General features: G+C 40.4%; 1 protein-coding gene across 3 annotated transcripts in view; it reads right to left on the bottom strand.

The window, feature by feature from the left end:
* NKD1 (NKD inhibitor of WNT signaling pathway 1) overlaps positions 1-21,609 on the bottom strand; it is a 107,286-nt gene that overhangs the window by 76,712 nt on the left and 8,965 nt on the right. Inside the window, exon 1 of one of the 3 annotated variants that reach the window (XM_057375687.1) lies at positions 17,598-18,129. The exons of the other annotated variants lie outside the window; for them this stretch is intronic. Within the exon in view, the coding sequence (XP_057231670.1) occupies positions 17,598-17,621 (24 nt within the window). The 5' untranslated portion in view covers positions 17,622-18,129. Of the gene's footprint in view, positions 1-17,597; positions 18,130-21,609 lie in introns of those variants that run through there. 3 annotated transcript variants of the gene reach the window in all.

Below are 21,609 nucleotides of genomic sequence, written 5' to 3' on the forward strand. Positions count from 1 at the left end.
AGCCACCCCCCGGCTGCTGCTGCCTCATGTGCCCACCCCTCAGGTAAAAGCACCTTGTGTTCCTGTGCTCCTACCCCGAGACAACACACACAGCTCAGAGCCCTCAACTTTAAAAACACATTGCTGCTGCAGTGATGTCCGCTGTCAACACCCAGATTTGCACCCTGATATTACAAATCAGCAAACTCTGATTAGGGACAAAATAYGGTGTGTGTTGGCCCACACATTTCTGGAAACTGGGGCCCTGATAGTGAATCTGATCAGAGACCCTTTCATGAACAACCTCTCCCCACGCTGTGAGGTGGACGCTGGGCATGCAATTTGCTTTCACCAAACACTGCCAAGAGTAGCAGGCAAACATCAAATATTACACATTGCAACAATCCTGTCATGTGAGGACTACTGTTTTACATGTGGAACTGTATAAAACTCACACTGACACAAATCCATAGCTAATAGCTATTAGGGTGCTTACTATCTACATGAAGTGTCCTTCTTTTCAGCTTTATGTAATGTACATGAGATCCACAAAACATCAAGGGAAATCTTAACCAGGAGTGCAGAAAAACTTACTCCCAACAGGTTGAAACTAATAACAAAATAAAAAAAAAAAGAGAAGGGAGTACATCAAAGTACAGTATTTAGTTCTGCTTGTATGTGTAAAGCACTAAGTCTTCCCTTGAGGATACAGAGTTGTGATGTTTGCTCCTGCACTGTGCTGCCTCGGTTAAACCCATAGAAAGAGTTCAGGCCTCATGATAACTTTGCAACTGCTGATCCAGTAAGCTGCTTAAAAAGACTCTTGATCTCTCAAAGCAAATTTTTTACTTCCAGTTTCAAGTTACATTCCCTATTTCAAGTGACTAAAAAAAGAAGAATCAAGGGGGAAAAAAAATTTAAAATGAAGAAAAATTAAAATGAGACATGCAAGCTTTCCACAGAAATCAGCCAGCAAGAATTCAACAGCACACTATTCAGATTTTAGTCCAGACAGTTCAAGTCAATAGGTTGGCAGTAAAATGAGGTTATTCTTCCCCCTTTCTCCTGTAAGTAAATGTAGAAAGGAGTCTAGCTGGAGCTGCAACACAAAAATGAGTTTCCATTGCAGCCACAGCACTGACTGCTGCTCTGCAGTTGTAAGAAAATGCTTCACATCACATGGGCAGGAAGAGAAACCCATGGAGAAATAAAACTCATGAGGTTCATCATCCTGCCTCCCTTCCAAATCTTCTTTAGACCCAGAGGAGAGGTGATGCAATCTAGAACTGGGTTMGATTTTCCATTGACTCTCAAGACAGACTGTCCCAGCCAAGAGGGTGCTCTGAGAGGAGCTGGTGAGCTCTCAGGATATCAAGCTGGGGCRGCATCCAAGCACCTCTCTGGCTGCAATTGTATCCTGGCTTCCTTCTGTTTCRGAAAATAATTCACCAGAAATCAATTTCACCAGAAAGATACGTATGATATTTTTTCCTCTTTCCATGTTAAGTTTCCATTTAATTTCCCACAGATGGAGAAAAGCTGATCCTGTGCCTTGAATCTGCAGCTTGTAGAACTGTTTGCTCTGTACACTGCCACAGACAAGTTAAATGTAAAGTGAATTTATCAGTGGCTTTTATTTCTAGCAAGCATCTGGTAAAAAACAAAGCAAAACAAGCAAACAAAACACAAACCAACCAACTCTTAGAGGACCACTAAGACACTAAAAAATGTGTATCTAAACATTCAGAACAGTCACTGTGCTTTATTTGTACTCTTGAAGAAAGACAGGTTGAATCACAGAMTCCATGTGTGCTCTCAAATTCAAATATTCCTCCCCATCCCAGGTGAGCAAGAAATGAGCTGCTCCATAACAGTGATGCCCTTGAAGGCCCTCTAGCAAATTTACTTGTGCAATTTAGACTTCACTTTAGCTATTTGCAATGAGACAGGGTTCAAACAATACCAGTTCTTAGTTGCCAACTATCTCATTCCTGCACATTATTTGACTAACAGCCATGCTTCCTAATAACCACATTTGTTTTGTAATTAATGCAGCTAGAGTTCACAAAAATCGCACAAGTTGTATGAAGAAGGATGAGACATAAAAGCTTCAGGCACATTGAAACAAATCTCTCCTTTTCACTCATTCATTCTCAAAGTGTTTRTGTAAACACAAAAAAAATTGGCTCATTTTCTTTTTATTTAGGCCACAGAAGACCAGGAGRTGGCAACATTTGGAAACTACTCTCATGCTGAAATCTTGAGCATCTGGGAGAAAAAAGAAATACTATAAATAAAATATATAGATGATTGAAGTCAATGGGAACTGCACTTATGCATCCAAGAACTTTATTTGGCCCATAAAATGGAAAACCAGCATCAGCTAAAACCACAACAGAAATGGATATAATTTGTCAGGTCCAAATGCAAGAATACAAATGGAAATGACAGAGACAGAACACTAAAACCTCAAAGAGGATCTGCAATAGACATCAAAATACTTACAGAAATTACAGAGAAACACACTTGAAAATAAATCGAGGACAGGCCTGTTAATATAATTAGTTCCTCCAGTGCAAGAAAGGTAAAATAGAGTATGGAAGCGGAAAGTGGAAAAAAGGAGATTTATCACAAGTAACATGCTTCTGCTCATCAATTGAAAAAAAAAAAAAATTCTAGTTAATGGTAACTTTCTACAACCACCTCTTTCCTCCCTAACCAGCACATGCCCTCACCAGGAACAATTTCAAACCAAAGSCAGTTGTATTTATGCTGTGCACAAATCCAGCAGGTTATCTTGCCGGGTAGTTTAACTACTSATGGCCCTGTGATTGTGACAGCCAWGTGCTTACATGATAAATATGACTAACAGATCACACAACATGTGGAATGAATCAATAATTGAGCAAATCTGCTCTCTCATGAAGAGTTTTCAAATTTCTGTGTGAGGCAAAGCATAAACAGAGTTCTTGGGCAATCAAACAATACACCACTGAACTTTATGCAGCAAGGCTTGCTCTTGGATTACATTTTCAAAAGCAGTGGTTGGTAGAAGTAAACACATTTGTCTCCTTGCCAGAGCCTGAGGAGCTCCTGCTGGAGAAAAGGATGCCCCTGCAAAAACCAGGCAGAATTAGGCTTTTCTGGARAATGGGGGTGTAGGGAGTGGCCACTTTAGAGTTTGTGTTATCAAGTGCCTTGCCAACACCAAAGTCTCAAGAAAAGAACTATTTCACTTCAGTAATGTCTGGCAATTATTCTGCTCCATTTGGATCCCAAAATATCTCTGGATACAAGATGAGAGCATCTGCCCACCACTCTGCCAGACTATCAAAGAGCCTTTCTATCACATGGCCTCAACTCTGATGCACACAATACTTTGGCTTCAGCCCCTCTTTCAAGAAGACATTCTTACAGGTATCAGCACTCTCCTTTTTCTTGTATAAGGGCCTCTGATCTAGAAAGAAAGAAATTTGCTGGGATTTATACTGCCTTTCTGTTTTTCTGAAGCTTTTGGTATTCTGTCTTTATCCTTCATGTCTGATGATTTGAATATCACTGTTCTGTCAGATACATCATTCCCCTTCTTACAAGTGTTTCTATTACTCTTTCGACTTCGAACTGATCATCATTCTGATTTAAATGCAACAGTTCAACTAACAAGTTGTCTAAAAAGATAATCAAGACTCAATTTCCTACGTGCTCTTGTCACTTGCTAGCCTATAATACTCAAGGGCTTCTATTCCAAAATCTCTTTGAATTACAGCTCCTCATTCACTTCTGGAAGACTCAAGGTTGGATTAAACTTCTTATATTGCTTCCTGTTACAATCTTAAAAGGACTCTTTTTTGTCTGGCATTACTTTCTTTCCATTCTTMGTCTACTTATTTGTCATTTGCATTTCAGTGACTTGGAGGTCCCAGCGAAATTGTAGAAACAGGTTTGCACATTACAGCACTGGAACAGAGGGGCTCTGCCCCATGAGTTGGAAATGGAAAGAAACAAAAAAAGGATCATTATCTTTGTGGGAAGGAAAATACAGAAACTGGAATTGTCCAAGTTTACAAGGATGTTCATGAAAGACAGAAGGAGAGGTCAGATCTCCTAGAGCTGAAAGGTTCCCCCTCTGCTGTCTCCAATATTCTCTTTCCCTGGGCATTTGTGCCCATCTGGACTATTCAGTTATGTGAGACCAACATATAAATGRTTGTTATTTGACTTTTGCAGCCTCCAAAATCTGTTTTTCCAACTGCCAAAGATGGAGTTGCAGTAGACCAAAAGCAATCAGTTTTGAAACATGAGTGAAAGAAGTAAACCAGAGTGGATGATCCCCATTTCCATTCAGCAGCACCTCAAGGGACTGAATGGACTAAAATGACGGTCCAAGAAATTTGATATTAAATATTAAACGAAGAAAACACATGCTTTGAAGAACAGAACATCGCTTCTAAGAAAAGAAGGGATATTATTTTTCACAAAAATACATTTATTGCTAAATGTCTTATATTAAAAAAAAATATTTTTTAAAAAATAAAATTCTACATGAACCCCAGCCTGGAGCATATAATGGTTTATGCAACAAATACTTGTGAAATGCCTGCTTAAAAAGTTAAACCCCCTGGAGGGCTTGTGAATCTTTTAGTTGTAATGTACCCCTGGAGGATTTTATTTTGTATCCGCCTAGCCKAAAGTTAAAGAGCACTTTTTGAGCATGTTTGCTTTACTTGAAGCTAAAATCTGGGTTACTTGGGGGAGGGCAGTGGAGAGTCTAATAAATCTTACAATATACTTCTTGGCAAGAAAACTACTTACTGGTGTCATGAAGAAACAACTTTACTGCTCTCTAAAGAAATATTGGTTTCAGAAGTYACTATTGTATTCAAGACACATGGAAGCTACATTAAATCAAGTTGTGAAACATACTTTGTAATATGTGTTTAAAAAAAAAGTTAAATCCTGAAACAGATTCTGACATATTAAAAACCGGAGRAAAAAAAAGGGTAAAAAAAGGAAGGTTTCTAAGGCTTCCATAAATTTTGAAGGAGGAAGTTTAAAACTTGGGTGTTCCTCTCCATAAGTCACATTCCACAAGGAAACAGCTTGATTTTATGTATATAGTTTTACCATTCAGACTTCAGTGGGGTTTTTTTTAAGCTTCTATTTTCACCATTAAAACTGCATTTCTAAGCACAGGGAAGCATGGAGGGGAAGCCCACTTGCTCTGAGAATACCAGCTAGTGTATGTTTTCTTACTCATATTYGAGAAAGTGCCCTTACTCTGGGCTCACAACACTCCCAAGTTCCTTTCCTCCCCAAACACTGCATCCACAAATGGATCAGCTAATTAATCTAGATATAATTAATTAAGGCCACCAGCGGTAGAATAAAATTGCTTTGCCAGTTGCCCATGCATCTGGATGTCTTCCCATATGCTGCCRAGAGGAAAAAAAAATGAGAGGCCCAATCTTTACAGAAAATCAACAGTAAAAACAATAAAGTGGATTTAGACCTTTTGAAAGAAAGCAGATTGAGCAGTCAATTTATGCTCTGAATAGGCTCAGCCCAGATGAGAGCAAGGTCAAGTTCTTCCATGGTTCAATCCTGTGATGAGGGACCATCACTACAAGGGAAACAAGGGGAATTCTAAGTYCCTGAATTGCTGTGCTTTCTATCTGAGGATGCTGCAGGAATGTGAGTGAGAGCAGGTGCCACAACTGTCCTCCCATGGCATATTTGGTAGACTTAACAAAAATGCTTTCTCGGAAATATTTGCAGCTGTATAACTAGTTTCTAGTTCTCCTTCCTCACATGATTTATTCTGGGCTAAAGAAGTTAAGTCAGTAAAATCAACACAATAATTAAAAAAAAATTAAAATCTGCATGAGTTAGACTCTGATGCTTGCAGTCTGTATTTCTTAATTCCAAAATGCACTTCCTTCCCCAAGCCTGGACACAGCAGATACATCCTGARTCACATCATAAGATTTTGTCTTGCTAATCCTCTGTTGAACACAGAGTATATTTGTGAAATTATGGTCACTCAGACCAAGTTTGTCAGGTCTTATTTGGTTCTTTAAGAATGTGATGCTAACGGTACAGAAAATTACTTCTCCAGTTGCTAAAATGAATCCACTTCTAGGCCAGAACTGGAACCAACAGTCCCTAAAAGTTGCAGAAAAATATTATAAGTGAGCATCCTTTTCCTCTATTTAACCTGATTCAAAATTCTACATAGAACATAAAATAGAACATTTTTAGTGTATGCTTTCCACACAGCAAAGATTCCTTAAGGTGTAAGATTGTTTCCCAATTTAGCCTTCTCTTTTGCTCCCTCACCATTCCCATGGCACTGTGGGCAACAAAAAGAAGAGGGTTAAAAGAACAAAAAAACAAGCAGAGCCCTCAACACCTCAATGTCTGCCTTTCAAAACACCTTAGTTCTGATTTATCTGACAAGTAGACACTTTCATTGGCTACTGATAATTGAAATTAAGCAAGCGGCATATTTCTAAAGCTTCAAATTCCAAAGTAAACTTTATTTAGAACCTCAGAATAATTGTCTCAACTCTGCAAATTAGAATGAATATTTAATGTTACACTGCTACCACCACAAAAGGCCTACTTCTTTTGATAAAGACACTGATTTATCTCAAAGTGTCCTGGGAGGTTGAGGCTGAAATATTGCAAGAGAAGCTGTCTTGGATCTAGGTTTCAAAAATGACAAAAAAATTATCAGCCCTCAGTTCTTAACTGCCTTACATTACTCTTCAAAGTTAAGAGGGGGATTAAAAACATCACTAAGTAAAGCAAGAAAATACCAGACATGCTGGATTTCCAGCACAGTCCAATTTTATCTCCTAATTATTTAAAATGCAAGCTGCCAAGTGCACCAACCATTATGACAACAAAAATCTGATCCAACTTTGCAACAACAACAAAAAAAAATGTTTATCAGAGAGGTCTAAACCACAGACTCATTTTGTAAACTTGGAAGCAATTCCAGAGCTAGTGCCATACATCTCAAAGGAAAAGATAAACCTTCACTCACATTTTTATGTAACAACAAATGGATCAACAGTCTCCACRCAAAAAAAAATTTTAAATCCTTCACAGTTGAAGCCACAAGACTTCAACAACAACTCCTTCTTATCAGGGATATTTCCACTAACATGAGTGCAAGTTAAACCCTTGGCAGAAGTGTCCTGAGTCGTGCGTGTCAAGAGCAGGCAGCGAGGAACAGAGCTGGCTCCTAAGGGCTCTGAGCACTCTCTTGCCCCTGACAAGAAAGGAAACCTTTTGCTTSTTTCAGRAARGGTCTTGCAGCRCAAGCRTTTTGAACCCTYCCAAATTATCTCTGGTTTCTAWAAGTTTTGCATAGAAATYGAAGCCAAATAGTACCTGAGAGCTATGGACTGAACAGTGAACTGAAGGCTTCAACAGCTCCTGTGAGAATGAGTCGCAGGCAAACACATTTGAAGCTGRAGGACAATTTTGTGTTCTTACCCAYCCCTCACGTTATCTGGAGGACGAGCTGGCTCAGCAGACCAGAAAGGAAAATGTGCCTTTCAATAACAGGCTGCTGTTCCAATTCAGCCCAGTCTAATGGTGGCTGAAAACTCTTATCYGACAGGTGGCAAATTTGAATGAAACAGGGATTTCACTTCCAGTTTCTGTTAAGTGCTTGCAACACACAACTGACATTTGCAGCAGACAGGCCAAGCTCTGGCTCTCCAAGCCATGRCCAAGGTGTGCTGGCAGGGCAGGACAGTGGCTCACCCCTGTTTTGTGGCAAAGGACTTCACTTAACCAGTGCTGTTAACTGTGAACCAGGAGTGAGCTCRTCTTTTTAAAAGCAAGATGAAGAGGAGAATTTTACATTCATGACTTTTGCCTGATTAATTCCAGCAACAGGAGATACATCTAGTGTGTTTACACTATATAAATTATTATTGTATCAAATTAAACTCCAAACAACTCTTACATTTTGTTCGAATCTAGAAGCTGTAGGACTTTGCCATCTGATACAGCTGTGYTATCATGGTTTATGGAGCAAATGACTAAGCTATGAAATTTTACTGGATGAACCTCAGCAAAGTGCTTCAGGCTAGTTTCTCAACATTAGGACATCTGAGAGTATGGCTACATGGCAGGCATTCCACAGTAATAGCTCRTGTCAACACTTCCACTGGGGTAAATAAAGGCATAAGCTGCCTCAAATTACCTTGTATTCACTGCGGGGTATAGGGGAATGCAGACACAACTCCAAGGAGCAGCCAGTTATTGGTGTGGCCACCACACACCTACCCAGAGACCAYCTGCCCCAAAACTGCAACCACATTCCCATATCAGCCTCCAAGGCACTTGATCCTGAGATCTCCACCCTAACCAGGCATGGTTTGCTACCTGGATGAGATGGGATGGGATGAGGGGGGTTTAACTCTCCCAGCACTGCCATTCCATTCCATTCCTGGTTGCCAAAACATCCCCACTGCAGACAGCCTATTTTCAGCTTCCTCTGACACTTCCCTGTATGCTTAAAGGGAATGGCAAACCACCATCCAAAAGAGCAGCCCCTAGGAGAAACCAAGCAACCAGCAGCACGTGTTTTGGTACAGAAAGGTGCAGAGAACATGGCTTTCCCTTTCATGGCACACRGAAGGAAAGCCTTGGAAAAGCAGGGAACTAGATACTGTTTTCTCAGCAATATTTAGTCTAACTCAGCCTCCACCTACATTCACTTTTGCACTGAAAGAAACACACTGTGTAAAGTTTTTAACATTTTTTTCCTTTATATCCTATCCAGTGTCTTTGCTCAAGAGAGCTCAAAAAAACTGAAAAAGGGCAGCATCTCCCCAAGTTACTCTACAGTAGGAAGTGTCTTTTGAGCCACAAGAATAAAAATYACTTTTTCCAAAGCTGTGTTTTCACTTGTGTGTTATTGGTGACAGTATTATTGATGACCCAGTAACAAAGAGAATAAATCCCACATTGTCAAGGCTGTGACTATATATATATATGCCTACATTCAGGAAAAAGAGGGCAAATTGAAARCAAGAATTTCAATAATGAGTGTTACAAAATGGTATTTTTCCTCCTAAATGCATGGATAAAGGACCTTTTGCTAGCCGCTGAATTTGCCTTTCACAGCTACATCATCAAGCAATGTCTTACCCAATAAAAATATTTCTGCAGAATTTAATAACTACATCTATAGCACCTTGTCTGAGATTCAAAAGCCTTGGAAATTAAAATATGGCAAAAGCAGAATTTATGACAACTCTCTGAAGTAATGTCTACGCATACGCTCCCTCTTAATGTCATGATTAATTTACTGTTAGAGCTGTATTGTAACAAACTTATTTTTAAGTTACTGGTTCTCCCCCAAAACAATGCCCACCCACAAAAGCCAAGCTGTTGGTCCCTGTGCCTGCTGAGCTGTTTTCTGCCTTCTGAATGATGGCAACCCGAATAAAAGTCAACAATTCTCAGATGTGTTAAAAGCTTCAAGCTCTTTGCAGCTCWCCCCATAAGCCATAAGCAAATGTGATATTGCAAAATGGCTTGTCATCACCCTCTTCCTGCCSTTCCCAACACATATATTCCTCATGAAGGGATCTTTTCTCTCCAATAGCACCTTTGAGATACTGAAACCTTACTGCTCTATTATAGGAAATAGCAGGCAAAGATGTCTGCTCTTATACAAACAATTCTATTTATGAATTGAAAACAACTTCCAGGGTTGGCCTTTGCAATATATTTATTATTTCAAGGATCATTAATCTGTATAAAGGACAGAGGTCTAAGTTATAACGAACTGCTGTCAGCATAAASCACTAAAGCCATGCCTAGAGTAACAACACTTCTGTGTCGAATGGTATCACGTGCAAGATATTCATTGAAAGGGAGAAAAATCCCATAAATCTCAATTTTGCTGTCATAGATGCACACAATTATTCTATAATTTCAGTAGAAGAARGAGAAATGGACAGAGTTCAATGGAYTGAACTCTGAAGACCCTTTTCCATTACATACTTGAGAAAGTTAAAAGATGTAAACTGCAGCTTTGACAATTCTGAGTGGAACTAAAACCTGCATCATTTTCCAATAATTATTTCACATTCCAACAGACCTCTTCTGCCTTGTCTTTACACCCGATTTTCCCCCAGTCCTACTGTTATTCCTCATCATTCTCCTTCACAGTTCTAAGTAACCTTTTTTCAGGCATCAAACAATATAGACTAAATTCTCATTCAGTCTTTACTTCAGTATTTACTGGTTTACAAATGGAAACAGATTGCAAAAGGTATTTCAGAATAGCTGCTGTGCAAACACTGTATCACAATAAAAGTCTGCACAAGTAAGCACATAAATTACTGACAAATAAAAGTTCTTTTTATTCTTTCAGCCTATGTCTAYAACAAGAAGTCTTATCAGCTTCCCTACACAAACAAGCAGTAAATAATTTGCCCTTTCAGTCTTTTTGGTTCAACTACCCTTAGCTCTTCTGTGAATTTCTTCAAGCTTGTCCATTATATTTTTGGGAACAAAAGGATATTATAATGGTGGCAGACAGCCATATATTGTACACTGTCTGTGCACACTACCAGACTTGGACTGGCCTCAGCATCTCCGCTGAAATACACCCGAGTGCCACACACACTAGTGCCCACAGCTCTCACAGGGCCGAAATGAGCATTTGTAAATTCAACGAGGAATTGAGARACAGCAGAGTAACAATACTTTAGATCCACACTGGTTTCTGTAGAAATTATGTTCCCCAAATCGTCCAAAAGGAACAGCAAGTAACAACTTAGCCAGGGCTGTAGCCTGCACTCGATGAAACTTCCTATTTAATTCCCTAATAAGGGATGCAAAAAGTCAGCAAAAAGAAAAGGATTTCTCTAAAGGTCACATTCAAATGCTTCCAAGCAAGTGATTAGTTTCAATTGTGACCTCAGTGGTATCAACTGGAACTTTGCCTGAGAAAATGGYTTCAGGACTCTGCCCACTGGTTTGTTTGCGCAGTGGTACAGGAAATATGTAAATAGATTAAATTTACAACAAAGTGCCAAGCATTTGAGATCGCTGGTTCTGTAATATTCTCTGCTACACGATTGTAACAGCCAGAGCCTGACTTATGGAAGTCAGCACTAAAACCCTCTGAAAGCAGACACCCTGCAGTGTCCGAGGGACTCTCCTGCCGCCATCCAGGACCATCACACGTGTTCACACATTATCGGCCTCTGCTCAGAACGAAGCCAGTCTGAAATTACATTAGAAGCCACACCAGGCTACAAATACAATGGGTGCCAGCCCAGGAAAAGCCTGTTCCRTGTCCAGCTGGTTTGTCCTGATCACTTTGGGTAAGTGATTCTCACTGCTATTCATCATGTCTTCAGATGAGAATTCAGATGTAGAGCCCCAACCTCCTACCCCACAAACACACTGCTGAGTCAGACCCAGCTTAACAGACCTGAGCAGGCAGCTTTCACCCAGCATGAGCTGCTCTAAAGGACCCAATTCTCAGTGCTCCTCTTCCCTGCTGGAGGTTCTCCAAAACCAAGGATATTCAACCAAAAATATATTGTTTATTTTAATCCTTTTGCATTCAACAATTAACTTCAGCTACTTGAGTAATGAAATGTATCAAGCTATCAAATTGAAACAAAGAAAGAAAAGCTTTCCTAAAAAGGCAGCATGATAGGACATTTACTTTCTTCTCTGTAAGAACATGCAAGTTTTCACTTCTAGAGAATTTATGGAAGTATTATTTTTAATAGACAATTAATGCAAAGTTTTCAGCTCTATTAGACCTAGTCAAGTTGTCCTTCTCTGCCTGAATATTCAGAATTTGCCCAGTAAAAGAAAGGATCTGACTCCAGCAGAAATACTTTCTAAAACAAAGACATGCTGAAAAAGGGAGACTTGCACTTCTAGCAGAGAACATCTCTCAAGCCACATGGGTGAATTTYAATATTTATATCCCTGCTAACTAGACACAGGCTCAACCAAAACCACAAATATGGGGAAAGTCTGAACCCAGATCTGAATTTTATAGCTCACACCCCAACTCCTCTTTTAACAATGGTTGGAAAAATGCTCTTCAAAACCCCTACAATATTTGTTCCATACACAGGAAGTGAGTTTAATAGTACATCTTCGGGGATTATTTTGTTTAGCTGTCCAAGCCTTTGATTCAAAGACTGTACATAATATTGCTTTAGTTGCTACACAGAAACAGACATATTTCCTGATGGGATGCCTCCCTTGCTCAAATGGTCATTCACCTTAATCCCTGTTAACTTTATAGGATGCTACAGTGCACATATCMTTGGCCCCAAATGAAGTCAGTTATACAAGTTTCCCGGCCTTCCTCTATTCACAGCATGAAAATGGTGAAGATAAATATACTGCTGAAGCATGGGAATTGGGAAGTTGGATAAAAAGTATTACATTCTTATAGAGGAATTCTTCATTTCTAGACAACATAAAGCAGCTCCTGAGGATGAATTTACTGCTTTTCTGCTTCAGCACAGTGGGCTGTATTATGACCCTATAATCCACTGTGAGCAAGGCAGCAGCTGAGAGCTGCACTGCCCTGGAGCTGTCTGAGAGATGACTGGGATTCACTGAATCACAGTTTCCTTTCCAATTTCCACTCTCCCTCAAGGAAGGCAGCAAGCACTGCCTCTGTATTGTCCTCTTCCCAAAATGATTGTGYTCATGAGCTGGACTATGCTCTGCTGTCCTTCCACTCACAACCAGGCAAGGAAGGAAGTAGATTTGAGGAGAAATTCTTTAAGCTCCAAAAATAGGTATATGCTGCACATGTTTTTTGTTAGCCATCTGCACAGTGGCTGTGGTATGGTCAGGTATGGYCCATTTTATTTTTTATTATTCAGTAGATTTGGTGTGTACTGGCCTCAAATCTCAGTTTGGTGCACTAGACAACACGTGATTGCAAAGGATTCCTGGTGTTCCACCCCAAATGCACACCCTGCCGGTTAGAGCACCATGAGGCTTTGTTTCTCCCCCAAGATTTATCTTCTGAACAGTGTAGCATTTAGATCAAGCTAAGGGAAATGCAGTAGCTGTTAAAATGGAGGCATCTAACACACAACACTGTCGAGGCCTGAGAACTGAGAGGGAAGGAAAGAAGAACAGGGCAGCTACTGAGAAAGTGTGATCTGTGGGCAATAGGTGGCAAATAAAACTTTCAGCGTCCAAAGGGAGAGGGGAAAAAACCCCRAAAACARCAACAAATGCCCGTATCCAACACACAGACTAAAGCGCCCTGATTCCAGCCAGACTGACCAAATTCTCCAAAACCACAGAGCTGCTAGATTAAAACCATCCTTACAGCTCAATATTCAGAGAAATCATCCTTAAATACATAATAATAGGGTTTGAGATACCATAAAATCCTCTTTAGACAGGCAGAATATTTCTGAATTCTCTACATATTTACAAGGAGTGGGGAGCAGGGAAGCTACAGACTGGGCTGTGCCTGGCTGGAGCCCGCAGCTCTGGGGCTGTGCTCACTGCTGCCAGGCTGACAGGACAATAAGTGCCTCTTCAGCACTATGTATTTAATTGTTCTCTCTATTGTTTAAAAGAACAAATGACATTCCCGGCAGAGAATTTAGCAACGCCAACTAAAAAGCTTGGGAGTTCCCATCACTAACCATCAGTCACCATTTCTGAACAGGACCGTGGGTGATGCATCACAGCCAGCACCAAAGGAGGAGGAAGAGGTGTTAATTAACCTGTAAAGCTGCTCCACTTTGTGCTCCAGATAGCACAAAGGCCCACCGGAATCGGAGGCATAGTTCACCCTCATTATAAGGCTCTCCATTACAAAGCCAGTGCAAAGAAAAGCCTACTGCTTTGACTCAGCACCCCACTTCAGTGCTTTGTAAACATTTTGACATGCATTTCACTCATGTACAAACTCTGCTGCTCCAGAGAATAACCTTCAGGGTAATTTCACTATTCAAGCAAACACCAGAAAAAAATTYATCTCCTTGGAAAGCCTCCGGTCCAACTGGTGCATCAGATCTCGTCTCCAGTTGAACTTTGAACAAACCTTTTCCTTCYTCCTTTAGTTAGAAATGTGTATTACATTTCATTTAGTAATCGTGGTGAAAGTCTGGCCCTCTCCTCATACTGTATTGTACACTGTGATGATTTATACATGTGCCAGCCACATGCTCTGTCCCTACATTTCTGTTAATCTTGCCCTGGCTTTCTGAGCATCACCAAGAGCAAGGTACAGCTATGAGCAGGAAGTCCACACACTGAATGCAGATATCCTTGGACAGGTCTCCATGTGAGTGGAGATTCAGCTCCTCTGTGAAAGACACATCCCTCTCAACACCTCCTGCAACCTTGTCCAAAGTCTCCTTCAGATGAGTGAGAAGTAAAACGTCTTTCCTCTCTATGTGTCAGAGCTGCTTTGATTAATAYAAACTTTTTAGAATTAGACTTCTTGAGCCACTGGATTGTAACAGGAGCTGGACAGTTCAGAAAGGCCCCTTTCTGAAACATTTTAGGAAGATTACAGTAGATCAAAAGAAACAATGTTTGAGGTTGGGTTATTTTGCAAGGGGAGATTATATAAACTTCAAGGAGAATTCAAACATTCTTTTTCATTCTTACTTTGCTCAGGAAAGTAGGCGATAAATACCTGGCTTGTTCATAAAAACATAGCAATGAATTAAGAGTACAGCTGGCACTGAAGTTCTTYGTGAACTATAAATATTTCTCTGGTGGGGAAGTGGGAAAAAGTGGRTAAAAGCAATAGGTTCTAAGAGAGGACAAATGAGACTAAATGAATGGCAAGTGTTTAGCTATTTTGGGTCTCTCTGAAGATCAGAGAAACTTTAGCAAAGATATGCAGCTGAAGCTAGGATCTGGACTGGAATGCATGGCTCCTGGATCTCACTCTTAAGCCATAAACTCAGAGTTTCAGGCAGCACCACAGCATCCCTGGCCACCCACACCACAAACACCTCCCAGCTTCACATCCCAGCCACCAGACCAGTCTTCTAATCCCAGATGACTTCAAAGCCTACCTACCTTGTGATCCAGAGAGCTTAGGAAAGCTGTGTTTAACCTATTACCTTATCTCCTTAAGTACAACGGGGCTGACATCCTAGCCATGAAAATCCCAAGCACTGAGCAGAGACCCAAGGGGCATCACCAGGCAGCCCAGGCGGGAAAGGCACATCCTGTTATCAGAGCTGTGTCTGAACCCCAGAGAGCTCTGACCTCGCAGGGATCCTTCTGCCATACACACCTGAATATAAAACAGGGCCCAGCACCACGTGCAAATGGATAAATCTAAGAAATGCTGCACTAGAACGTGCAGCTCCCAACAGACCGAGCTGCCAGAAATTTCAGTTACCAGATGAAAATACAAACAGTATTTTATGACTGAGGCAAAAAGGATTAAGGGCACAGCCCAGACATTCCATCTGTACTGGCTGTACTTGTGATGTGCCCATTCTCACCTCTTCCTCTTAGCAACCAAGTCAATGATTTTGTTATATTATATGCATGCAAATTGGATTCATTTCTTTGACTGTGCCCTCAGTACCAAATGAACCCCAATTTTGCCCTTTCCATCCTTTACCAAGCCTGYCTACAAAAGTTGAAGAAGCACTCCCTCCTCTGCCCACTTGCATTTTTTAGATCTCCTTTCAGAGGAGAGGTCAAGCCTTTCCTCTAACCAGCCCTCTCTCTTCTTTCTTAAGAGAACATTTTCACCAGTCTGAGGGGACTGCATTTTGCTCATTCCTGTTTGATGCATTTCTTGTGAGACAGGATCAAATGAGATTGAAGGCCCAGAAAACCCCATGCTGTGTACCTTGCATAAAATGTTCTCTCTCTTACACTAGAAAAAGGCTTACATGACATATATTTTTTATAAATATATATCTATGAAATTTTGAAAGTAGGCAAAAAACATTATAATATCATAAGGTGGCAAGGAATACAAAAGAAGAAAAAAAACCACAGTGAATAGAATCCTCTTTTATAAAAAAGAAAACTATGCTTAACACAAACTCCTTCATGAATTCTCTTTATACTTCCTGCGACACAAATTCACCATTCTGCTGACACTGTTGCTGACACTACTGAAAAAGTCACCCAAGATGGCTCATTTTAAAATAAAATGTTACAAGGAGATGAAATGGGTATTTGTAATGGAACATTTCCTTCTACTTAATTATAGCATTRTTACTGTGATAGTATAAAGTCCATTTAGTCTTTTAATTGATTTAAAGATAAACATATAATATTTTGGGTTAACTATTACAAAGGCATCCAGTTAAAGGAGAAAAATATTAAATTATAGTTGCCCAAAACAATCTTCCYCTAATTTTCTTAATGCCAACRAACAAGAGACCCCTACAGTAATTCYRCWTTTCTAATACTGCTATCAATTTTAATACTAYCTCCAGATTCCATTCATTTCAAGTCTCTGAGAAATTCTGAAGTATTTACAATCACCASTCAAACAAGGAACCATTTCAGCTCTTTGACCTTAGAATCCTGAGGTATAAACTTTCAACTTCCATAGAGAAGATATTTTTAAAACTAAGAGTGCATTTCCCAGAATAATGATGCTCTAATACTAAACAGCAGCTCAGTTATTYTGTGTTAAGAAACCAAAGCCCTTCTTACACAATTTCAAAGCAGCAGCTGTGACTTTGAAACCAGGAACTCATTCTGGCCACCTGCTTTAAAACCAGCCAAAATAAACGTGGTGCGATGGTTCCTGTTGATAACCATGGGATGGCAGGGCAGCACAGGTTATTTGCTGCTAGGGCTAAGGTCCTAGACATCATTAACTTCTCCAGGAACCCATGAGGATGAGGASGTTGGGATCAAGCTGCATTGGAAACCTGGATTAATTATTAAGTGCTAGTTTGCAGTACTGTTACTCATGAGGAGCAAAACTTCATTGCACAGCTGAGATACATTGTTCACGGCCTGCCATTCACTCTGAGGTGGTTCACTCTCACAGCCGATGATTCTTCTTAATCCTTTGCCAAACAGAAAGGATTATGGTCTGGCTTACAAGGCATTGGTTTCTTTGAAGAGTTTGTTTTGCTGTTGCATTTTCTTTTTTTTTTTTTTTTTTCTGTTAATAAACTCAAAACCACCCATAATAGCAATAACAGTAAACTAAGAATTATTACTTTAAAACCTCAATCTAGCCCACTTCTTCTAGTCCTACTACATGCAAAAAACATTGCAAAAAACAGTGTCCACCAATGAAACTTAGTGAACACTAACTAGACCTTCCACATCCTGGAAGTGTATCTCAGGAGATATTTCAGGGCCTAACTCTGCTCTCAGCAGAATTAACAGAGAGTTACTGTTAAACTTCCAACAGTRAAAGAATTTGGCCTACAAAATCTCAGCCATTTCTAATTCTCATTGTTAAAAAGCAAATTCAGTCCCCATCAAAAAAACTACACTACAAAGTACTACTAGAAGAAAAAGAAACCTTAAATATTTAAAAACATACAACACTTTCCTAAAAGTTTAATTTACTATAACATTGTTAAAGAGCRAGAGAARAAAAGAAAAAAAATCAGGTCACTCACAAGTGTCCTAAGTTCTTCCTGCATTCCCCCTTTGCAGTCTCCTTGTGCAGAGGCGCATTTCAGACAGAGTAACCACTGTAACACTCACAGTGCCCAGGTGGGAACACGCTCTTCTTATGGCCAGCAAAGGACACACACTTTGATCTTCAAGGAAAAGACTGGATGGTGCAACTCAAAAAGCTGCTACAAGTTTGTTTCAGTTTTTTTYCTCCTTCTTTTCCTATAAATTATCCCTCCTTTTGATATCTATTCTTGCTCTTAAAAAAAATACACCCATCAAGTTAAGATGAAAACTGCCCACACGACAAGTTTGTGTYTACAAGCTTAAGAGCAAGTTTCACTTGAACACAGGTCAATGCCTCTTTAAGAAAACATCGCATACCAAAAAAATCACACATGGTCAGAACACATCATGAGCAGAGAGGAATTGTGGACTCAGTCTGTGAGGCACCGAGCCAGCCTGAGAAGCCCTTTGAAGTTAGAAAAACATCCTCTGGTCAGAGCACATTTGTGAAACCGTGGGACAGGCGCTTTAAACAACATTCACTCCGAGATCACCTGCGGTGTGCCAGTGGATTGGCGCCTGTGTAACTTCAACAACGTAACCCTTTATGTTCCACAAGGATCACTCACTCCAAAGGCTGCCCTATCGACAGCACAGTCACAAAACTGATGGCAAAGCATGGACCATTTCCCTCTCTGTACAGCACGGGCAGGCAGCTCCAGGAGATGTGAAGTTTGGGTTAACCCAGCCAGCAGCATTTGGCCAGCAGAAGCCACTGGAGCTGGCCACARCAGCGCTGACACAGGGGAAGGATCGCCCTGCAAGGAGGGCCACGCAACCGCAACGCAGGGCGGACAACAGAGTCTGGAGTGCAGCCAGGTATGACAGAATACTGCTCGTCACCCTTGTCAGGAGAAGGAAAATTCTTGGCTGTGGGTGGCTAAGTCCAGGTAACACGTGGGGTTTCTTCCTGTCCCATTTGCACACAGATAAGACTGAACATCAGAAGATTGTTCCAGTGGAGCTCGCTCCGTCCACCCAGCTCTACCGTCACGCAGCCCACAGCAGCAGTGAGCTGTGCCAGCCCGATTTCAAGCACATCCACCCCCTGATCTGGCAGCTCTCACAGGCTCGCGTGCCTCTCAGATTTTCTAACTGAAGGCAGCAGTGGCTGCCCAATCCTCAGTACTGGAYACTGGGACTGATGTGCAATAACAGATGATCCTGACTAGAGCCCATGTCAGTAGAGTGTGGAAGGAATAAGCCTCACCCCTTTGGACAGAGTTCCAGCTGATATTAGGAGACACTCAGACTGTACACTAGGCCAGGACTCGTTCCTTGCTTAATACATGCCCCTAAAGGCAAATCATTAGCATTTTTCTCATCTCACCATTCTGCTCTTCTGTGTTTGACAAGCTTTCCTACTTTCCCCAGTGGTGGTGAAATTCCCCTCATTTTTGAGGAGACAGGACTGCCAGTGYTGCCATCAGAAACACATGAGGAGGGTCAGATTACTGCTGCAGAGCTCATAAGGGACCTCACAGTCCTTTTGCTTCCCCCACAGGACATTACCCATTGTCTGTTATTCAACTACTGACAAATCTAGAGGGCTTCCACTGCAGTGCCTTTGGTTTGTCTTTCCAAAGCAGGGAACATCAGAGGTGGCCATAGATTAAGGATAGATTCTTTTAGCAGAGGTTTGTCCTGTATTTTAACAGCACATGTATGTTTAATGAATAAGCACAAGTAGCACCTGCATGCTGCMGTCTAGCCAGTCCTTCCTGGATAGCAGCAAATGTCCAAGGACACAGAGCTATTTCAACGGGCCTTACTGTTGAATTTCATCACACTGTTCCCACCTTTTTTTTTTCCTCCTAACTGGCATTAAAAAAAATAAAAAATAAAATAAAAAAAACATCTGGAAAAGAGTGCCATGGTAAGGCTGATGGCCAAGTTCCATGAAGTCTATGTAGCATCAATGAACACAATACTTCCTTTTCAAATGCTGGGGTTTTTTTTCATTTTTTTCTGTTACCTATTCACCATGTTTTAGTCCAAGAGTAACTGTCTCTCAAGTAAAGCCCTGTACAATAGCTTACATAGGAARAGATCTCATTTACTTCTTTATGCTGTGCATTAGTCCAGAGTTAAAGATTTTGTGTGCTTCCTATTAGTCATAAAAAAAAAAAAAAAAATAGCCAAAAAAAAAAAAAAAAAAAAAAAAAAAAAAAAGAATGAGACTGTGGTGCAATACTTTAACAAACCAATCTAATTAGATGATAAAAAAACACCTTCATACAATAAAAATGTGGCATTTTAATGGGTATTAAGCACTGCTGTGGGAATAGCCTCTCTAAAAACATGCTTTTTAAACCTATCTGGAAAATTACATTGCTAATTACAAATGGGAATTTAAGTGGCAGTACAGCTGGGAAAAACTTTTGTGAACCTGTCATAAAATGATCAGATAAACTGCATCTRCAGAGGAAAATACACTGCCATTACACCAGCAACGTAGCACCAGATTACAAGAATATTAGTCTCTTGAACCTTCCCTCGTCTTCCACTGATGTGGCAGAGAACCCAACACAAAACCACTAAAAGCAATGAGAAGTTTCCCCTCTTACAGCTGGAGTTTTGCATCAAAGCATAACAGAAATAATGCAGAATTTTAAAAAATTATAAAAACAGTCTTACCTAACTGCTCTGAGTTAGTTAAAAATATACATTTAAATGTAATTTATTTATGGTATTTGAAAAAACTCTTTTTACATACATATCCACATCAGGAACAAGACCTTGCACATAAGCTTTGCATAAATAAAAGTGGCTTTAACTGAGATAACCTATGAAATTTATCCTCAAAATAAAATTAAATATTCAGGATGGCTAAATGAGGCACAGTTTTTCCATGGGAAAAAATATCAAAGTATTATTTATTTTCCTGTAGGTACTTGTTTTGAAAAGCCTTTCCTCCCCACCTGGGCTTCTGCTAAAAGCCACAATCTACGTTTAAACAGTGTGTACGCTTTAGAAAATTATCAACCATCTTTTTTTACAGCAGGAGCTTATGAAATTATTTGATCCACTTTTCATATAGAAAGTCTAGGGCTGACCATAAATAGGCAGGCTCCCAGTATAAACTTACCGGGATTACATCAAAGACCTTCCTCTAGGATCAGACGATTGATTTCTTCAATGCTTTTTAGAATTTCTTCCAGGATATTTTGGGTTATTGCCTTAGACCTTTGCTCAGCTGGAATGACAGATACTCTGTTTGCAMGACTGTGATGTTCTCTCTTTACAGGGGAATGAGTGTCTGCAGTGTATACACACGTACACTATATGAATAGAGAGAGACTTGGAAAGTTCACAGGCAAAATTATTATTTATTGTTTCAAAAAGGGTAGTTTATTACTGAAACACTGATAGAGGCTCAACCACAGCATCTTACACAATACAGAGACTGCTTGTTATTCTGGGAGCTCGGGGCTGGGACACTCCATGCTCACAGAAAATTCCCACTCCCCCAAACAGGCATTTGTTCTTTACACGCACCRAACGCACACAGCTCAGCCTTACAGCTACTATCCTCTTTACCTAACTCTCCTGAAACTCACTGTCCTGCAACTACAAAAGACTTCTAAGATAGGACAAGAAGCAGCTTAGTCCTCACCTACCACTGTCAAATCTTTGGGGAATCAGACAGCAAACTATCTCCGAGGGCAATGTGACACACTACCMACCGTTCTCCTTCCTCCCCCAAGACAAATCTGTCACCTCGCTACCACTCATCATTCGCATCAGAGTATGGATCAAAAGATCYGAGGCTGCTCCCAAATCCCATTTCTCCTGCAAGAAGGTACTTTGTTCTGTCACTTCCCTACTGAGTCTATCCCCTTATTTTATGCCTCACAGCATGTGTGGCTGCACCCCAAGATCAAACACCCATGCATGATTTTCTTTCACAGATCTTGAATCACAATGTTATACTTTAATAGGAACCTC

The sequence above is a fragment of the Malurus melanocephalus genome, unplaced genomic scaffold, assembly GCF_030028575.1.
Source record: "Malurus melanocephalus ecotype Western Australia unplaced genomic scaffold, MMel_1.1 scaffold_255, whole genome shotgun sequence".
NCBI classification, from domain to species: domain Eukaryota; kingdom Metazoa; phylum Chordata; class Aves; order Passeriformes; family Maluridae; genus Malurus; species Malurus melanocephalus.